Source organism: Phyllobates terribilis, unplaced genomic scaffold (assembly GCF_046119375.1).
Source record: "Phyllobates terribilis strain yellow unplaced genomic scaffold, ASM4611937v1 Scaffold_5__5_contigs__length_657084704, whole genome shotgun sequence".
Taxonomy (NCBI): Eukaryota; Metazoa; Chordata; class Amphibia; order Anura; family Dendrobatidae; genus Phyllobates; species Phyllobates terribilis.
Window position 1 is genome coordinate 12,537,205 of NW_027362765.1, and position 20,194 is coordinate 12,557,398.

The 20,194-nt window shown below is 47.3% G+C and overlaps 1 protein-coding gene across 3 annotated transcripts in view; it reads right to left on the bottom strand.

Moving 5' to 3' along the window:
• LOC141270510 (uncharacterized) overlaps window positions 1-20,194 on the bottom strand; it is a 90,334-nt gene that overhangs the window by 12,248 nt on the left and 57,892 nt on the right. The window contains exon 10 of one of the 3 annotated variants that reach the window (XM_073680524.1): window positions 7,019-7,027. The exons of the other annotated variants lie outside the window; for them this stretch is intronic. Coding sequence (XP_073536625.1) covers window positions 7,019-7,027 — 9 coding nt within the window. The remainder of the gene's footprint in view (window positions 1-7,018; window positions 7,028-20,194) is intronic. 3 annotated transcript variants of the gene reach the window in all.

Below are 20,194 nucleotides of genomic sequence, written 5' to 3' on the forward strand. Positions count from 1 at the left end.
GGAACTCTACACTGCAGATGTTGGGAAGGATTTGTGAGCAGAAGAGGGCAGTTGTTGAGTACCAGCATAAACAAGGCCGTCGGTATTCAGTTCAGAATCCACACATAAGACCTCAGGAGTGGACATGGATGTCAGACATATGTATCATCCTCCAAAAATTTGAGGACTCCACCAAGATGGTGAGCGGCGATGACGCCATAATTAGTGTCACCATACCGCTTCTCTGTCTTCTGAAAGGCACTTGTTAGAACCCTCCTGTTAGTTTTTTTTCTGTCTTGTTGGTCACATGACTTTCTGCCTATGTAGTCCAGCTCCGCCCGTCTGGCCTTGCTGGACTTCAGTGTTACTTTACTCTTGAGCTAGCCAGGTGCCTTGTACCTTACTCAGTAGTTTGCTTGGTCCTTGGACCACTTTGTACTTTTTGTTTGTTTGTCTTTTTCCTGCTACAATTTCTGCTAGGAGGTGTCCAACTATATCCCAGTCCTTAGTACTTGTAGGGACCCCTCCCTTATATCTATAGGTCTGCGTTCAGACTAGCCGAGGACTTAGGCGGGTCTGTTCACAAGGAACAGGTCCCCCGCTGCATCGTAGGGAATCAGCGTAGTCCTATCGTAGGGACAGTCTTCCTATCTTTCCTTAGTGCTTGTAGCAGTTCATAACAGTAAGTCCGGCCTTAAAAACTAATAAAACACTCTAAGGAAGAAATCCAGATTTCAGCATGGTGTCAGTTCAGGAGTTGGCCCAACGCCTGCAGGGACTGTCTTTGGAGGTGGCCGAGCTCCAACAACACGTGAGTAGCTGTCCTGGAGCGCATTTTGTGGAGCCGAAGGTAGGACTTCCAGATTTTTTTTTATGGTAAACAGCAAGATTTTTTTTCCTTTAAAAAAGCTTGTTTATTATATTTTCGTTTAAGACCCAGATCCTCTGGGAATGAATCACAGCGCATTGGGTTTATAATGTCACTTTTGCGCAAAGAACCACAGGGATGGGCCTTTTCTCTACAACCTAATGATCCGTGTTTTAGATCTGTGGAAGATTTTTTTTCTGCTATGGGGTTGTTGTATGATGATCCTGATCGAGTCTCATCAGCTGAAACTGAATTGAGACGTTTGAAGCAGGGATCAGGTGATGTGGAAAATTATTGTACATACTTCCGTAGATGGTCTGCTGAGGTGGATTGGAACGATTGTGCATTGAAATGTCAATTTCTTGCTGGTTTAAGTGAAAGGGTTAAGGATCTGCTGATTGCCTTTCCAACACCTGGAACCTTGCAGGAGGCAATGCAATTAGCTATACGTGTGGACAGCAGACTGCGTGCTAAGGTTAATGAAGAGAAATCTATTGCTATTGCTGCTTCCAGTCTTCAGCGGGTCTGCTCGGATGGCGGAGAACCGATGGAGTTTGGGGCGATGTCACCCCGCTCTCAGGAAAAAGACCGCAGATTTGCTAAAGGATTATGTTTTTATTGCGGTAAATCTGACCACTTTATTAAGAACTGTGAGCTTCGTTTGAACAAAGAAAAAAAAAAGGTCAGTTTCGCCCGCATTGCCTGTTTAAATTCAAAGGGGGTATTTCTTTCTGGAAGCACCTCAGTCCAGGAGGAATTGATTGAATTTCGGGTATTTGTGGATTGTGGTTCTACACTCAATGTGATAGATAAGGGATTTTTGGAAAAACTTAAATTAGAATCCAAACCTTTGTCATCTCCTGTTTCTGTGGTTGCTGTTGATGGCTCTCCTTTGAAATGTATTACTCACAAGGTTTTTGAATTTCCTCTCACCATTAATGGTATTCACCAAGAGAATTTGGATTTGGCAGTATTAAATAATTTGCCTTCTCCAGTGGTTTTGGGGTTACCTTGGTTAAAATTGCACAATCCTGTTCTGGATTGGTCTACCAATGAAATTAAGTCTTGGAGTCCTAAGTGTTATGATAAATGTTGTAACGGTCGCATTGCTGCTGTGGAAAATGGGGAATTACCTGTACCTATTCAGGATTTCTGGAAGTTTTTTTCTGAGGAGAAGTCGCAAGTTTTGCCTCCTCATAGGGACTATGATTGCACCATTGAGTTTGTCCCTGGAGCTACTCTTCCCAAGAGTCGCTTATTTAATCTGACTATCCCTGAAAGGCCTTGGAGGAATACATACAGACGAGCTTGGCCACCGATCACAGTAGACCGTCTAAGTCACCTGTGGCTGTTGGATTTTTTTTTGTAAAAAAAAAAGGATGGCGGTTTATGTCCATGTCTGGACTTTTGCAAAATTAATAAAATTACCGTACGCAATCCCTACCCACTGCCGTTAATTCCTGACTTGTTTAACCAGTTAGTGGGGGCCAAGTGCTTCTCTAAAATTGATCTCCGGGGGGCATACAATTTGTTACGAATGAAGGAAGGTGATGAATGGAAAACTGCTTTTAACACTCCGGTGGGTCATTTTGAGAATCTGGTTATGCCTTTTGGTCTTACCAATGCACCAGCATTTTTTCAGAACCTTATTAATGACATCCTAAGGCCGCTGATCGGTAAGAATGTGGTGGTGTATTTGGATGACATTTTGATTTATTCGTCGGATCTGGAGTCTCATTGGCGGAGCGTACGTGAGGTATTGCAGTTGTTAAGTGACAATTCACTTTTTGCTAAGCTGGAGAAATGTGAGTTCGCTGTGCAGAGGATTAGTTTTTTGGGCTACATTATCTCCAGCGAGGGCTTTGAGATGGACCCAGTGAAGGTTCAGGCAGTGCAGGAATGGCCTAGGCCTATTGGTTTGAAATCGATACAGATATTTTTGGGTTTCGCCAATTATTAGAGAAAATTCATTAAGAATTTTTCTATAATTGTTAAGCCACTGACCGATCTCACCAGGAAAGGTGCGAATACGGTTCAGTGGACTACTGAGGCAATTGAAGCTTTTGTGTATCTCAAGGAGAGGTTCAGTTCTGCCCCCATCCTTATGCAGCCTGATGAGACCAAGCCTTTTTTGGTCGAGGTTGATGCTTCTTCCGTGGGGGTTGGTGCGGTGTTGTCTCAGGAAAACAAGGATGGAGTACATCCCTGTGCTTTTTTTCAAAAAAATTTTCGGAGACAGAACTTAATTACGGTGTTGGTAATCGGGAATTGCTGGCTATTAAACTCGCATTTGAACATTGGCGTCATCTCTTGGAAGGTGCTAAATTTCCCATTCAGGTTTTCACTGATCACAAGAATCTGATCTATCTTGATGCTGCCAAGCGCTTGAATGCCCATCAGGCTAGGTGGGCACTTTTCTTTTCGTGGTTTAATTTTTCTGTTACTTACATCCCGGGTATCAAGAATGTTAAAGCTGATGCTTTATCTCGCAGCTTTTCTCCCATGGTTGGTACCGAGGAGGAGGAGAGCATTTTACAGGAAGGTGTTGTGATAGCAGCATTGGACTCCGTTTTGGAAGATGGGATTCTGAAAGCCCAGGAGGATGCCCCATCTAACACTCCCCATGGGAGGTTGTTTGTGCCTAGGAACTTTAGGAGAGATTTGTTTGAGGAGTGTCATGAGTCTCGTTTGGCAGGTCATCCAGGAATTTCTGAGACTAAGAGACTTGTAGGTCGCAGTTTTTGGTGGCCTGGGTGGCAGAAGGAAGTCATTAAGTGGGTGCGTCAATGTACTGTGTGTGCTAGATCTAAGTCTTCACATGCTCCTGCTGCAGGGTCGCTTTGCCCTCTGGAGGTTCCTAGTGCACCTTGGACGCATCTTGCTATGGATTTTATTACTGACCTTCCTGCCTCTGAGGGTTTCACTGTCATCTGGGTGGTCGTGGACCGTTTTAGCAAGATGTGTCACTTGGTTCCTTTCATCAAACTGCCCTGCGCTAAGACACTCGCTAAGGCGTTTGTTAAGGAAATTGTCAGACTCCATGGCGTTCCTACCGACATTGTTTCTGATAGGGGACCTCAGTTTGTGGCTCGTTTTTGGCGTGCTTTTTGTGACAGGTTGGGAGTCCATTTGTCGTTTTCTTCTGGATATCATCCTGAGTCTAATGGACAGACAGAAAGAAAGAACCAGGATGTTGAACAATTTTTGCGTTGTTTTGTGGCTGACAATCAAGAGGGGTGGTCTGAGTTTCTGCCACTTGCTGAATTTGCTCTTAACAACCATACATTCTCTTCTGCTGGGTGTTCTCCTTTTTTTTGTTGTACTGGGAGACATCCGTCGTTTGGGTCTTTCTCCAAATTGGTATCGGCTGTCCCAGAGGAGGAGAATTTTTCCGGTGATTTGGAGAGAGTTTGCACTGATGTACGTGGTAACCTTCAAGAAGCTAACAAAAAATCCAAGAGGTACTTTGACAGGAAACGTCAAGAGGTTTTGTTTACGGTTGGTGACATGGTTTGGTTGTCCTCTAAGAATCTGCGGTTGAAGATTCTTTCTAAGAAATTGGGCCCGAAGTTTGTTCGGCCGTTTAAGGTGCTTCAGGTAGTTAACCAATCTGCTGTTAGGTTGGAGGTTCCTACCTCCTGGAAGATTAATCCGGTGTTTCATGTTTCCTTATTGAAAAAAGCTGATGTTTCGGATAGGGATGCCACTGTCCCTATTCCTCCGATGGTGGAAGACGGGGAATATGAAATTTCTCGCATTCTTAATTCTAGATGGCATAGAGGGAGATTGCAGTATCTTGTTGCTTGGAAAGGTTTCGGTCCCGAGGATAACTCCTGGGTAAGAGCGGCTTATGTCTCTGCTCCTAGACTTGTCGGAGCGTTTCACAGGAGGTTTCCTGATAGACCTGGGCCTGGAGGATCCGGAGGATCCTCATAAAAGAGGGGGTACTGTTAGAACCCTCCTGTTAGTTTTTTTTCTATCTTGTTGGTCACATGACTTTCTGCCTATGTAGTCCAGCTCCGCCCGTCTGGCCTTCAGTGTTACTTTACTCTTGAGCTAGCCAGGTGCCTTGTACCTTACTCAGTAGTTTGCTTGGTCCTTGGACCACTTTGTACTTTTTGCTTGTTTGTCTTTTTCCTGCTACAATTTCTGCTAGGAGGTGTCCAACTATATCCCAGTCCTTAGTACTTGTAGGGACCCCTCCCTTATATCTATAGGTCTGCGTTCAGACTAGCCGAGGACTTAGGCGGGTCTGTTCACAAGGAACAGGTCCCCCGCTGCATCGTAGGGAATTAGCATAGTCCTATCGTAGGGACAGTCTTCCTATCTTTCCTTAGTACTTGTAGCAGTTCATAACAGCTCTCTGCTCACAATCAAAGAGGATGCATTGTAGGCGGAGCACGATGAGATGGAGCAAGGAACCCTACAGGGTGATTACACACAGCCCAGCCTCATCTCATCTCAACGTGGATTGGGTAAAAATGAGGAAGAAGAGGAGGAGGAGGAAGAACAGAAGCTAGTTTCATGTGCTATAGACGGTACTACCTGCACAACTGTCATACCATCTGTTCAGCGTGGATGGCCTGAGGACAGAGAGGAAGAGGAGGAGGAGGAGAGCATGGTCAGTCTTCCTCTTGGTGAGGACAGGGAAGTCTTGCCTGTTATCAGTCTGGCACGCATGGCTGAGTTTATGTTACGCTGCCTTACCCATGTCCCTCGCGTTCTCAAAATCTTGGGTGACAGTCATTACTGGTTGGTGACACTTCTAGACCCACGCTACAAAAATAACTTTCTATCTCTTGTTCCTGAGGCGGACAGGTCTACAAAAATGGGGCAGTACCAGAAGGCCCTTGTTGGGGAACTATTAAAAATATTCCCATCGGAAAACGCTTGCGGCAGAGGTCACAGTTCGTTGGACAACCAAGGACTACAGGCGAGAGAGACACAACTCCAATCCAGCAGAGGCAGGGGAACACTGTCAAAGTTCTGTGAGAATTTTCTCAGCCCCTCCCATCGCACAGGCCCTGAGGCGCGGGGTACTCTCACAAGGAGTGCAAAGTTTGGGAAGATGCTGAGGGAGTACCTTGCTGACCGTACCAACGTTCTCCGTGACCCACTTCCTAAGAATGGGAACATTTTTTCATGAGGCCCTCTAAGTCTCTTCCAAGGGGCATTGGAGTGCCTCCCAATTTTTGGCAACTCTTGCATTCACTGCATAGGCAAACACTATGGGTGACCCACTTCCTAATAATGGGAACATTTTTTCATGAGGCCCTCTACGTCTCTTCCAAGGGGCATTGGAGTAGGTCCAAATTTTTGGCAGCCCTTGCATTCACTGCATAGGCAAACACAATGGGAGACCCACTTCCTAATAATGGGAACATTGTTTTCAGGACGCCCTCCACTAAGTCCCTTCAAAGGGGTATTGGGGTGCATCAAAATTTTCAAAGGGGTATTGGGGTGAGTCCAAATTTTGTGCAGCCCTGCCACTCAGTGCATATGCAATAACAGTATAGGAGACCCACTCTTTAGTAATGGGAACAACAAAGCATAGCTAGCTGATGGCTCTCTAAGAGTAGTAAGGACTTGTTTTATTGTGGAAATTTATACATCGAACTGTATTTTAATTTGAACTTTATGTCTACATCTATATATACATATACAACTTATTGTCCTGCTGTCCTTGTGGAACAAACGCACAGGCTAACTGACCGATGGATCAGTTAGTTTCCCGTCTACCTATTGTATTAGTGCATTCAAGACTGTTGTCTTGCAAATATTGAAGGACAAACAATGAACACAAGGACAATGAGAGACGACCTTCTCCCAATCCTGTGGAAAAATGCCTGAATACGAGCTGTGACCTAGAAAAGTACGATCTGCGTCTTTTTCCACACACTTTACAGCAAGCCACCGAGCAGCTGGAGGAACACAGATCTGCTCCACTGACCATCACTGAACTCTCAAAGACACTGGAGAATCCAGGTTGGGACAATCAGGTCACCTAGCCACGTACCTCAATGCACTCGCTCAGCTTCCTAAGCTTGCGGCTACCTCCTCTTTGTGGTTGCCGGACAAAAGTTGGGGTAGTCGGCCCTGGGTGTCCCGTAGTCACAGCTGCTCAGAGCCAGCGGAAAGGTGAGACTATGTCATCTGCACAATCTTATGTACTTGCTGGGGCTGTACTGTATGTGACTGGCTGGTGTTGGTGCAATAAATTATTGCCGCATTGTGTTACCCTCACCCTGTCTGGTCTGAGTAGTGTCCTGTCCACGGGAAAGGAGAGCGGGCATTTAGTGGGGTGAGCCCTGGTCCATATGGTTTTCTAAACACCGCCGGGCCAGCACCCACTGACCCTAGTTTCTCCACACTATCAATCTACACTGCTCAAAAAAATAAAGGGAACACTTAAACAACAGAATATAACTCCAAGTAAATCAAACTTCTGTGAAATCAAACTGTCCACTTAGGAAGCAACACTGATTGACAATCAATTTCACATGCTGTTGTGCAAATAAAATAGACAATAGATGATAATTATTGGCAATTATCAAGACACACTCAATAAAGGAGTGGTTCTGCAGGTGGGGACCACAGACCACATCTCCGTACCAATGCTTTCTGGCTGATGTTTTGGTCACTTTTCAATGTTGCTCAGGTAGTGCAGCTCATCCAGGATGGCACATCAATGCAAGCTGTGGCAAGAAGGCTTGCTGTGTCTGTCAGCATAGTGTCCAGAGGCTGGAGGCGCTATCAGGAGACAGGCCAGTACACCAGGAGACATGGAGGGGGCCGTAGGAGGGCAACAACCCAGCAGCAGGACCGCTACCTCCGCCTTTGTGCAAGGAGGAACAGGAGGAGCACTGCCAGAGCCCTTTAAAATGACCTCCAGCAGGCCACAAATGTGCATGTGTCTGCACAAACAGTTAGAAACCGACTCCATGAGGGTGGTATGAGGGCCCGACGTCCACAGATGCACAGATGAGTGTTGTGCTCACAGCAGGACGCTAGGCATTTGCCACAGAACACCAGGATTGGCAAAGTAGCCACTGGCGTCCTGTGCTCTTCACAGATGAAAGCAGGTTCACACTGAGCACGTGACAGACGTGACAGTCTGGAGACGCCGTGGAGAGCGATCTGCTGCCTGCAATATCCTTCAGCATGACCAGTTTGGCAGTGAGTCAGTAATAGTGGGGGGTGGCATTTCTTTGGAGGGCCACACAGCCCTCCATGTGCTCGCCAGAGGTAGCCTGACTGCCATTAGGTAGTCGAGATGAGATCCTCAGACCCGTTGTGAGACCATATGCTGGTGCGGTTGGCCCTGGGTTCCTCCTAATGCAGGACAATGCCAGACCTCATGTGGCTGAAGTGTGTCAGCAGTTCCTGCAAGATGAAGCCATTGAAGCTATGGACTGGCCCGTCTGTTCCCCAGACCTGAATCCGATTGAGCACACCTGGGACATCATGTCTCGCTCCATCCACCAACGTCACGTTGCACCACAGACTGTCCAGGAGTTGGCGGATGCTTTAGTCCAGGTCTGGGAGATCCCACAGGAAACCATTCGCATCCTCATCAGGAGCCTGCCCAGGCGTTGTAGGGAGGTCATACAGGCACGTGGAGGCCACACACAATACTGAGCCTCATTTTGACTTGTTTTAAGGACATTACATCAACGTTGGATCAGCCTGTAGTGTGTTTTTCCACTTTAATTTTGGGTGTGACTCCAAATCCAGGCCACCATTGGTTAATAAATTAGATTTCTATTGATGATTTTTGTGTGATTTTGCTGTCAGCACATTCAACTTTGTACAGAACAAAGTATTCAATGAGAATATTTCATTCATTCAGATCTAGGATGTGTTATTTGAGTGTTCCCTTTATTTTTTTGAGCAGTGTATAAGATAATTCACATAAATAAATATAGGGAAAATTCCCCACTACCAGAGAATGTGCGCATGGAAAGAGGAATGGGACTCATCGGTAAAACATAGTATCAGTATTTTGACAGACACAGTGGCCTTTTCACCCTATATATATTCCATATAGGGATCTAATTATAAGTATTTCTACCTACCTATATGGGACATTTATCGAATATATATTGTATATCCCATTTCAGGCATTCAATCACTAGCACTTTATTCCACTCTTTTGGGGTGCCTTTTTATACTTATTTATTCACTTGTACTTTATCATCTTCTGCTGGTACATATTCAGTATTCTTATGCACTCATGCACTTTCTTCTAGACTCTAACATAGTTATTATTGTTTGAGATAGCTATGTGACATACATACAAATATTTTTTGAGTCTGTGCATTTTTCTGAGTTTTCATGCTATGGTGCTTACTGCAAACTTATACTTTTGTGTATAAGTGATTTTTTTTCCGGATTGCCACCTGGAATTGTGTCCTTTTCTCTCTGTTTTTTTCTCCCACCCCGATATGTTACAACTTGACCCAATAAAATTAAGATTTTGCATGCTTACTTTGGATTCTTGATCTCAGTGTTTTTTTGTCCTTTGTGCTTCCCTCAGGGAACATATCTAGATGTGTGGTGAGCACCCTGAACCCACAGGTGCTTCACAGAAGTTTATTGAGCCATAAAAATAAAACTTTCACATTTTTCCAACAAAAATGTTTTTCAGCCCCCAATTTTGCATTTTAATAAGGGAAACAGGAGAAATTACACCATGTAGTTTGTTGTTCAATTTCTCCTGAGTAAGCAGATACCCCATATGTGGGAGAAAACCACTGTTTGGGCGTACAGCAGGGTTCGGAAGAGAAGGAGCGCCATTTCACTTTTTGAATATAACATTTGCTTGAATAATTAGCGGACGCCATGATGCGTTTGAGGAGCCCCTGATGTGCCTAAACAATAGAAACCCCCCCACAAGTGACCCCCGTTTTGAACATTTTGAACCCAGACGTACAACACAGAATTTTGATAACATTAGGTCATCATATTGAATAAGTTGTCATTAGTCTTGAGCGCAAGTGCTCGCTACTTGAGTTTGCACAGGGTACTCTGGTATGCACCAAGTATCGCGGGTCCTCAAGTGACATGCTCTAGTCCCCGCCCCGCATCTTTCATGGTTATTAGACACCCAAAAAAAAACATGCGGGAATCGCTCTTGCATGGCAAACTATCCCCGCAAGGTTTTTTTGGCTGTATAACGGCTGCAAAATATATGGGGTGGAGACTCGAGCATGTCACTCGAGCACCTGAGATACTCGTTGCACGCCCAAGCACCCGATGCAAACTCAAGTAGCGAGCACTTATACTCAACACTAGGCTCCATATCGTCATTTGTTTTCTTTACTTTTGAAAAAATACCAACCCCAACACAACCCTAACCCCAATCAGAATACAAACCCAACCCTAGCACAACCCTAACCTTAGCCCAACCGTAACCCTAACACACCCCTAACGCTAGCACAACCCTAACCCAACTCTAACCCTAGCACAACCCTAACCCTAGCCCAAGCCTAACCCTAGCCCAACCTTAACTCTAATCATAACATAACCCTAAGGCTATGTGCCCACGTTGCATTTATGAAGCAGAAAATTTCTGCTTCATTTCTGCAAGTCCTCTCCCGGAAAAACGCATGCGGAATTCCGCACGCGTTTATCGCGCATTTTTCGCGCGTTTATCACGCGTTTTCCACATGCGGAATTGCCTTGCGTTTTTTATGCATTCGACAAAGGCAATTCTGCTTGTGGAAACGCAAAATTAAATGACATGTTGCGGATTTTTGAACGCAGCATAAGCGCTGCGGAAAAATCCGCAGCATGTGCATAGAACTTGCGGAATCCCATTGGGGACCATGGGGTGCGGGTTACCAAGCGTTTTACAAGCGTTTCCGCTGCGGAAATTCCGCATCAAAAACGCTTGAAAAACGCTACGTGGGCACACAGCCTAACACTAGCACAACCCTAACCATAGTTTATTTTTTACGCTGTTCCTCATGTGGTATAAGTGATTAGACGACTTTATTCTTTGGGTGGGTGCGATTACAGCGATGCCAGACTCATATCGGGTTTTCATGATTGACAGATGTCACACACTAAAAAAACATTTTTTTTTGCAAACACTAATTTTGGCATTGCCATATTTTGAGAGCTATAATTTTTCCGTATTTTGGCCGACAGAGTCATGTGATGGCTTGTTTTTCGCGGGACAAGTTGACATTTTTATTGGTACAATTTTCGGGCACGTGACATTTTTTGATCGCTTTCTATTATGATTTTTGGGAGACAGAATAAACAAAAACTAATAATTCCGGAATTGTTTTTTTTTTTATGCCGTTCAGAGTGTGATAAATTTGATAAGGTAGCTTCATTTTTAACGTCTGTACATTTACAGCAGTACCACATTTAAGGTATATTGCTTTTTTTTATGTTTTGGCGCTTTTACACAATAAAAACTATTTGATAGAAAAAATAATTTTTTTGTATTGCTTTATTCTGAGAGCTATAACTTTTTTATTTTTCAGCTGATGGAGCTGTATGGTGGCTTATTTTTTTGCAGGAGAAGATGACCTTTTCAGGGGTACCATTTTTATTTAAGTTCGTCTTATAAGATCGTGTTTTATCACAATTTTTGTTTGGCAGTATGATGATAAAGAATCGTTTTTTGCTTCGTTTTTTTTTTTTTTTATAAATTTTCCATGTTCAGTAAAGGGGTGAACTAGTGAGACAGTTTTATAGGTCAGGTCGTTCCGGACGCGCCAATACCAAATATGTGTACTTTTATTGTTTTTTTTTCCATAATATATATTTATTTATAGGTACAATATATTTTTATTTTTTTTATTATTATTTTTTTTTTCGTTTTTTTTATATTTTTACCATTTTTTTTTCCTTTTTTTTCACTTTCTGAATCATTTTTTTACTTTTGCACTTTGTCCCACTATGGGACTTTCACTTTTTTAACCCAGATTGCTTGCAAAGCATAGAAATGCTGCAGCAGCATCTCTATCCTATGCAGGCTGCAGCCCTGCGCACACAAGTTAGTTAGACCATGCACTGAGCATGATCTACCTAACTTCCTGCTGTCTGGACATCGGGTCACCATGACAACCACCGGGACCCGTCACAGACAGCGCGGGACGCCGGAGAAGAGGTAAGTAAGCAGCGACTACCTACCCTTGCATCCGGAATGCTGAAATCGACTTCGATTTTGGGGGTTAATGTGCTGGGAGCAGGACCGCTCCTGGCACATAGCACCGGGTGTCAACTGTGATGATCAGCTGATATCCGGCGGCGATCGCCCCGCACCGATGGTGTAATAGTACGTACCTGGTCCAATAGGTCCAGGGAAAGAAAGGGGTTAAAGGGAATCAATCTCCCCCTGGGACTTATCTGACCTCTAATATGGGCATACAGGTGATAGAAATGGGAATCTATACTTACCTGTATGCCTCATATTAGAGGTCTGTTTGCTGTGAAATGGCTTTTTATTCAGTGAAGATTCCGACGCTTGCAGCCCGGGGGACGGGAATTATTGCCCTGTGACGCATTACTGTGGAGTCGGTTAGCTAAACCTCCGACTCAGACTCCTCAATTTCCATGACACCGACTCCGACTCCACAACTCCGACTCCTTTATACATGGCTCAAGAGTAAGTGATAAATTTACTGTAGCACAGATTCATCTCAGCTAAAAGTCTAGAACCTTAGATCAGGAATAGGACAGACATTTATAGGACGTTCCATAACTTTCCCAAATTCTTATGAAAAAATATTCCCCACAAACTGCATTGAACTACTGTACCCAATTTATTATATATTTTAGGAGTCGAAGTCGGTCCATTTTATACCGACTCCACCAAAATGGGCACTGACTCCACAGCCCTGCTATGACAAGCAGTCACCATGTCTAAGTCCTATGCATTTCACTTTTTACTGTAGGGATCTTGTGCGCAGGCGAAGCACTGTGACTTCCTGGCACCTGGGCACAAGATCCCTGCAGTGCAATCACTGCATTGTACACAGTACAAGTGCATGACTACCGTAAAAATCGCGCAGGCGCGGGATCTGGACAAAAGTATAAGTATAGATTCACATTTCTATCATCTGCATGCCCATTTTAGAGGTCAGATAAGTCCCAGGGGGTGACAGATTCCCTTTAATCAGCCATGGGGCAGTCAAAAAAACAGATATGTATCAAGGTATGCGTAGCGCCCCGAGGGTTCGGCCGCTACAGGGGTATTGCACCTCAGCCAGAGGTGTGATATTCCACTCCCGGGTAAGGATGGAGTATGGACCAGGGCTCAGTTAGCTGCATGCATCACACACACCCCATTTCCGGGGGACAGCTCTTCAGTGCTCCCATTTATATAGTAATGCAGACACATCTGACCATGTCCCTGGCTGGAGTGGGGAGGGGGGGAGGAAAACCTAGTGATGTAGGAGCAGAAGGGGACGGTTTCTGGAGCATAGGTAGGAGCTCATTGGGTGCTGGTCACCTGAGCTAACACTCAGAGGAGGAGGTATAAAAGGTGGGCACCATCTTAGGACAGCAGTCAGTTCAGAGTGAGAGGAGAAGACAGGGAGCGGAGGCTCTGTAGGGTCTCTGCTCAAAGGCAGGCCTAGGGTGAAGGCCGGAGCCTGAGAGGAGAAGGAGAAGTAGGCCTAGAGAAGAGGCCGAGGAGGGAGGAGAAGAAGGAACAGGAAAGGAGGAGAAGTGACAGAGAAACAGAAGGGCTCAGAAACAAGAAGGAAGAAGGGACCCTAAGAACCCACGAGATCACGGGTGAAGGGTCAGGCAGAATCAGGGTACCGGATCCCAAATTGGTGGAGGTAAATTATCCCTCAGCCAAGAACCGGAGGTCGTGATCATTTATTGGTGCGGCCACCCGCTAAACCTGCTAGGAAGGCACCATATAGGATAGCGAGAAACGGGGCCCACGTTTGCCTGCATAGATCCGCGGCAGCTGGACAGAAGTTTGGTCACTGGTGGGGCACGAGCCAGAGAGAGGACAGAAGGGAGTCCTGGGCCTTACTCCTGAATTGCCTGGGGGTTGACAGAGCCCCTCACCTGGTGGACGCAGCACGGCTTGGCCAGTCATTGCTGGCAGAAGTGACTTGGAATATACGAACTGTGAGTTAAAGACCCTGGACTGCAACACATTGTCTTTGCATTTCTTGCCGTGCCAGCACTACCGGTGCTGGGACGCCCTGCACTACAATCCACACCATCTACCCTCACTGCCCTGAGGCTACACTCCTCCGGTGGGGAGTTGTACTATTCCCTGCTGCACCCCCAACACCAGCCTCAGCGGTCTGCTCTGCAGCGGCGGTCCACTCTGACCGCAATCCACGGGTGGCGTAGTCGGACATTACTTAAAACATATAAAAGACTGCCACTGGTCTGACCACCCTGAGCTACGGGATCGGGTTGCCACTACTACTCCCAGCATTGCCCTGAAGCCCGGTTCCGAGTGCCCCACGGCCCAGGGGGCGAGTCAGCTTTGGCGTAGTCGGCAGGATTGTGACCAACCCGCCACAAACGGGTATTGCGTGCCTGAAAAGAGATTGTTTCACTGTACTAAAGATGGCGCCCGCCCCAGAAGAACGAGCGCCATAATGTGCGCGCCAAAAGACAACAGGAAGCCACATCCCATCGTGGGCCAGGTCCCAGAATGGCGCCAAAGAAGGAGCCCACCCTCAACAGCCATGGGTGCGGCTGTAGAGATGTCCATCAAGGTGGGGGGGCTGCCCCTGAAAGTGATTGTCAGCAGATTGCCCCAAGACCACCCCCAATGGGGGAGGAAAGAGAAGAAAACTGTGGGGCAGGGTGTGGTCTGGATCAGTCTTACCGTACCACACCCGGAGATGGAGAGAGGAGCCAGCTCCAGCACCCTGGCGCGTGGCCTGCTGCAGGCCGAATCCCCATGCGGCCTCACGGAGCAGCTAGCACAGCTCCCCAAAGAAGACCCGGAGTTTATGCGGACTGCGCTGGAGGAGCTGGACCGGAGAATGGTCCGAGCGCAGCGGGACGTCATCGCCGGGTGGAAGGAGGAGATGGCCCGGCAGGCCGTGACCCAGCCGCAAGGGACACCGCAACCACCCAGCAGCACGCCTGCCTCCGAGGGCGGTGAGAACAGATCGGAGGCCGAGAACGACGTCGCCGAGGAGGCCGCAGCAGCGGAAGCAGATAACGGAGGCGTCCTTACCCCGAGTCCTGGGGCCGCCGACCTGCTCCTGTGTCCTGTTGCGGAGCCCGAAGCCCCGGGATCCGTCACTGTCACTGCGCCTTCACTGCTACCAACCGGTCCCCAGGCCGCCGACACCGCCAGCGAGCCCCGCCCCGTGCCCTCTAACCCCGGGCGCGATCAGAAGACGTCCACAGCAGGCCTGGTCGCAAGGCCTAGTGCCCCCGGGCGCCACTGCCCCGCCAGCGCCCCCTGCCTCTGCTGTGCCACCCCGGGTACGACCAGGAGACGACCACCGCAGGCCTGGTCGCAAGGCCGAGTACCTCCGGGCGCCGCTAGCCCGCTCGCGCCCCCAGACTCTACGATACCACCCCTGGGCGCGGATCTGTTCGCCCAGCACACCGGTCCGGCTGGGCTCCCTTTAATCTGCCCCCCCCCGGATATGTTAACCCCCGCCTTCAGAGGAGCCTGTCCGCGGAGACCGGAGACCCACCTGAACCCCTGATACCTGCTCCGGAGCCTCAGGAAGTCTCCCAGCCCCCAATGGAGGACGCCCAGTACGAGTGGGACCCGACCGGAGAGGACCTGATAGGGTTCACGCAGGAAACGCGGGCAGCCGCAGCCCGCCGACGGGAATCTAGCCGCCAGCAGCTGGTGATGTTTGAAAGGGAGCAGCGGGAGCGGCGCGTAAAACAGAAGTTGCAAGTCCAAAGTGCGGAACAGAAAATGAGGACCCGACGAGACCCCCGAGCTGCCCGCGGTCCCCGAGCCACCGGGACTGTCGTCAAGTTTCAAATGGAGCACGGCTGGGGTTTCATCAGGGACCCGGACACGATCAGTGATGTGTTCGTGACCCGAAGGGACGTGGAGAGCCACCTGCCGGAGGGTTATCGTGGACGGGATTTGTATCCTGGCGACGTGGTGTCCTACACCCGACACCAAGGCGTGAAGGGGTGGTACGCCCTCCACGTCCACAGATTAGTAGAGGAGGCGGAGCAGTACTACTCAGATCCCGAGTACCAAGAGGACCCGGACGGGTCTGAAGACCACCACCACGAGGAGCAAGGCGCATATGGAGGTCAGCGTTAACAGTAAAGTGGAGAAGCGTCAGTGTACATAGTTACCCGTAAGTGTACAGAGACTGTTTTGGGACTGTTTCCAGATTAAAGCGTGGTCCCCGTTGGGACTGATATGGAACCGTTAAAAAGTTGCCCCTTTCCTAAATGTGGCTGAGGACTGAGAGCAGCCATCCCTCTTCCCTAACTGGCTGAGGACTGAGAGCGGCCGTCCTTGTAAATAGTTGTGCTTCCTAAAGCGCCCCCTACTGGTTTTATAAAAAGACTGCAACGTCTACCTCAGGACAAAATGTCCCTCATGTTTGAAAGTTGCTGAAGTTTTGCACTTATTGAAAGAAAAATGGACACCTGGTCGCAAGTTGCACAGTGGCCAGTGAAGAAGAGAACCTGCCAAGAATATGTTTTACTTGAAAATGTTTTATATGAAAAGTTTTATATGCTGCTACATGACAATGAGAATGCTTTATATGACAAAAGAGTTCCAGTAGTATTAACAATGTCTTATAAAGAAAAATGTTGAAAAAGAGAAAAGTGTTTCCCATAAAGGGAATTGAACAATGTCGTCCGTTTTCTAATGTAAAAAGTTTTGAAAAAGTTTTGCATGTCTTGTAATCAAATGTCTTTACTCTTTTCCAGCTCGAGGACGTGCTGTGGTTTCCCGGGGGGGGGGATGTAGCGCCCCGAGGGTTCGGCCGCTACAGGGGTATTGCACCTCATCTAGAGGTGTGATATTCCACTCCCGGGTAAGGATGGAGTATGGACCAGGGCTCAGTTAGCTGCATGCATCACACACACCCCATTTCCGGGGGACAGTTCTTCAGTGCTCCCATTTATATAGTAATGCAGGCACATCTGACCAAGTCCCTGGCTGGAGTGGGGAGGGAGGAGGAAAACCTAGTGATGTAGGAGCAGAAGGGGACGGTTTCTGGAGCATAGGTAGGAGCTCATTGGGTGCTGGTCACCTGAGCTCACACTCAGAGGAGGAGGTATAAAAGGTGGGCACCATCTTAGGACAGCAGTCAGTTCAGAGTGAGAGGAGAAGACAGGGAGCGGAGGCTCTGTAGGGTCTCTGCTCAAAGGCAGGCCTAGGGTGAAGGCCGGAGCCTGAGAGGAGAAGGAGAAGTAGGCCTAGAGAAGAGGCCGAGGAGGGAGGAGAAGAAGGAACAGGAAAGGAGGAGAAGTGACAGAGAAGCAGAAGGGCTCAGAAACAAGAAGGAAAAAGGGACCCTAAGAACCCACGAGATCACGGGTGAAGGGTCAGGCAGAATCAGGGTACCGGATCCCAAATTGGTGGAGGTAAATTATCCCTCAGCCAAGAACCGGAGGTCGTGATCATTTATTGGTGCGGCCACCCGCTAAACCTGCTAGGAAGTCACCATATAAGATAGCGGGAAACGGGGCCCACGTTTGCCTGCATAGATCCGCGGCAGCTGGACAGAAGCTTGGTCACTGGTGGGGCACGAGCCAGAGAGAGGATAGAAGGGAGTCCTGGGCCTTACTCCTGAATTGCCTGGGGGTTGACCGAGCCCCTCACCTGGTGGACGCAGCACGGCTTGGCCAGTCATTGCTGGCAGAAGTGACTTGGAATATACGAACTGTGAGTAAAAGACCCTGGACTGCAACACGTTGTCTTTGCATTTCTTGCCGCGCCAGCACTACCGGTGCTAAGACGCCCTGCACTACAATCCCCACCATCTACCCTCACGGCCCTGAGGCTACACTCCTCCCATGGGGAGTTGTACTATTCCCTGCTGCACTCACAACACCAGCCTCAGCGGTCTGCTCTGCAGCGGCGGTCCACTCTGACCGCAATCCACGGGTGGCGTAGTCGGACATTGCTTAAAACATATAAAAGACTGCCACTGGTCTGACCACCCTGAGCCACGGGATCGGGTTGCCACTACTACTCCCAGCATTGCCCTGAAGCCCGGTTCCGAGTGCCCCACAGCCCAGGGGGCGAGTCATATGTATAAAGGGAAGGGTATGGTACTCAGAGAATGTTTCAATAATCCGCCTCAACGCGTTTCCCCAACAGCTTCATCAGGAAGCTTGATACAAGGATGTTAATTCATGATGTTCAGCATAGTGTGCCTAATAGCCAGGTGTCCATGTATAAATATCCCACATCATCCAAAACCCCTCCCCAGACTAGGAGACCCATTCCCATTCCTAGAGGTGAATTGTCATAGGATAAATAGAATGGAGTCTTTCTACAATAATGTACTGTGCCAGCGCTACTTCTCATGAGCTAGAAGTCCAATAATCTCCATCTTCTAGTGTGCATGTTCAGATAAACTAATTGCCACCGCCCCACTGGTACCTGTGACTGCGCATTCCCATAGTTATGCATTCCATGCTGGAACATTGTCTGCGATTGCGCACCCTCGAATGTCTACGTTCCACGCCGGAGCGCATATGGTATTGGAGTGCATTCCATCATCAGAAAAATCCTCTCTCTGAGATCATCATGGGAGATTAAAAACAAGTATTGAACATCCTCCCATCATGAAATAGGCATGTAGATCTACTTTATCACTACATAAAATATGGGATGATGGCCCACAGTATATTCCTAAATGGTCAAATTTGACCCCTATTGCATAGAGATACACAAGGATCACCACACTTGTTATTTAAGAAATAGTATATGTAGGAGATAACCGATAAGAAAAAATTCTGATATAGAAGCTCAGATATCTCAATGAAGTACAACAATATGTGAACCCCATTCACAGGGAACTGAGTAGCAATGGGTAGAGTATAAAATCCAAAAATGTAACCCAGAATGGGGCAGTATTCCCACAAAACAGGTATAGAAAATTTGCTCATTCAGTCCCTTAGGGCCTAGTGAATCCAGTCTAAAAATCTGCTCACTTTCTTTTTTGAGGATACATCTATTGTGATCACCTCCTCTCACATTGGGTTTAACCATCTCAATGATACAAAAGGAGATGTCTCCAGTTTCACCTCGATGTACACTGTTCATGTGTCTCGCTAATGGGGTGTCCCGACCATGGCGTATATCACCCAAATGCTCCCCCACCCTCCTCCTAGACTCTCTCTAGGTCTTGCCTACATATTCTACGAGGCAGGTTTATGTGGCCATATATACAAGTTCTGAGGTTTTACAGTTGGAATAATCCCTCTGAAAAAAAGATTTTACTAGTGGAGGAACTCAAGAAAGATTTACATGGTCTTGTGAGAGAAAAGAATCCATATTGTTTGTCTGTGGTATCCATTTTGTCTTCACTCTTATGTAATGGTCATCAGGTAACACTGAGGGGCAGTGAGGTTTCACATTACTGTTCACTCCCCTAAGGCTACTATTGGTTCATAGGTCAGAGGGAACTATTCCTTTGTCTCTGACCCTATTTAAAGTGTCACATGTGTTAATAAAGCAGAAGTCTTTTTCTAGTACACCATTCCTGGCTGTGCTGTACTGATTTCCCGAGCGCTCGTAAAACAAATCTTATTCATTTGGAGTTCGGAAGGCATAGAAGAGAGGGTATTTCGCTCAAAGAATTTGGTGCCGAAAAGTCCCGGGACTAGACGTACCCGGGACTAGACGTGCATTATACCATCCGGATCTAGAGTGAGGAGGACTCTCCAGTAAAAGTGAATTCAAACGCTACAGCATAAGGTAAGAAGCTTATTCTTACAATTGTATTCCACTTTTACTGCGAGCTGGTCACCTCCAATCCGGGAAGAGTTACCTATGCCTTTTTGAACTGTGTGCATGTGATCTGATCAGTGTATGAGTGTGATATAGTGGTACTTATACTTAGAGGATTGTTGTGTTGCTGAATCTAGTTTGGCTGATGAGACTGATCATCTCACCAGAGGGGTATCTTATGGACCATTTACGGGCTGTATTGTAGTATTTGTGGCTTTGTGACAGACTACTCTACTGAATAATAGGTTCTGTGGCTGTGTGCCTGCCTATTGGACCCTTGGCTTTGTGCCTATTGTTGATATTGTGCTAGCACTGATTTTGAGGCAAGTATGGGAAACTTGTCGTGTAAATGGAGACAGAAACCCAGTGGAAAGACAGCAAAAAGTAGAATGTGCAGATAACGTGAAGGCAAGGATGCCATAACGGATAGTAAAAGAATG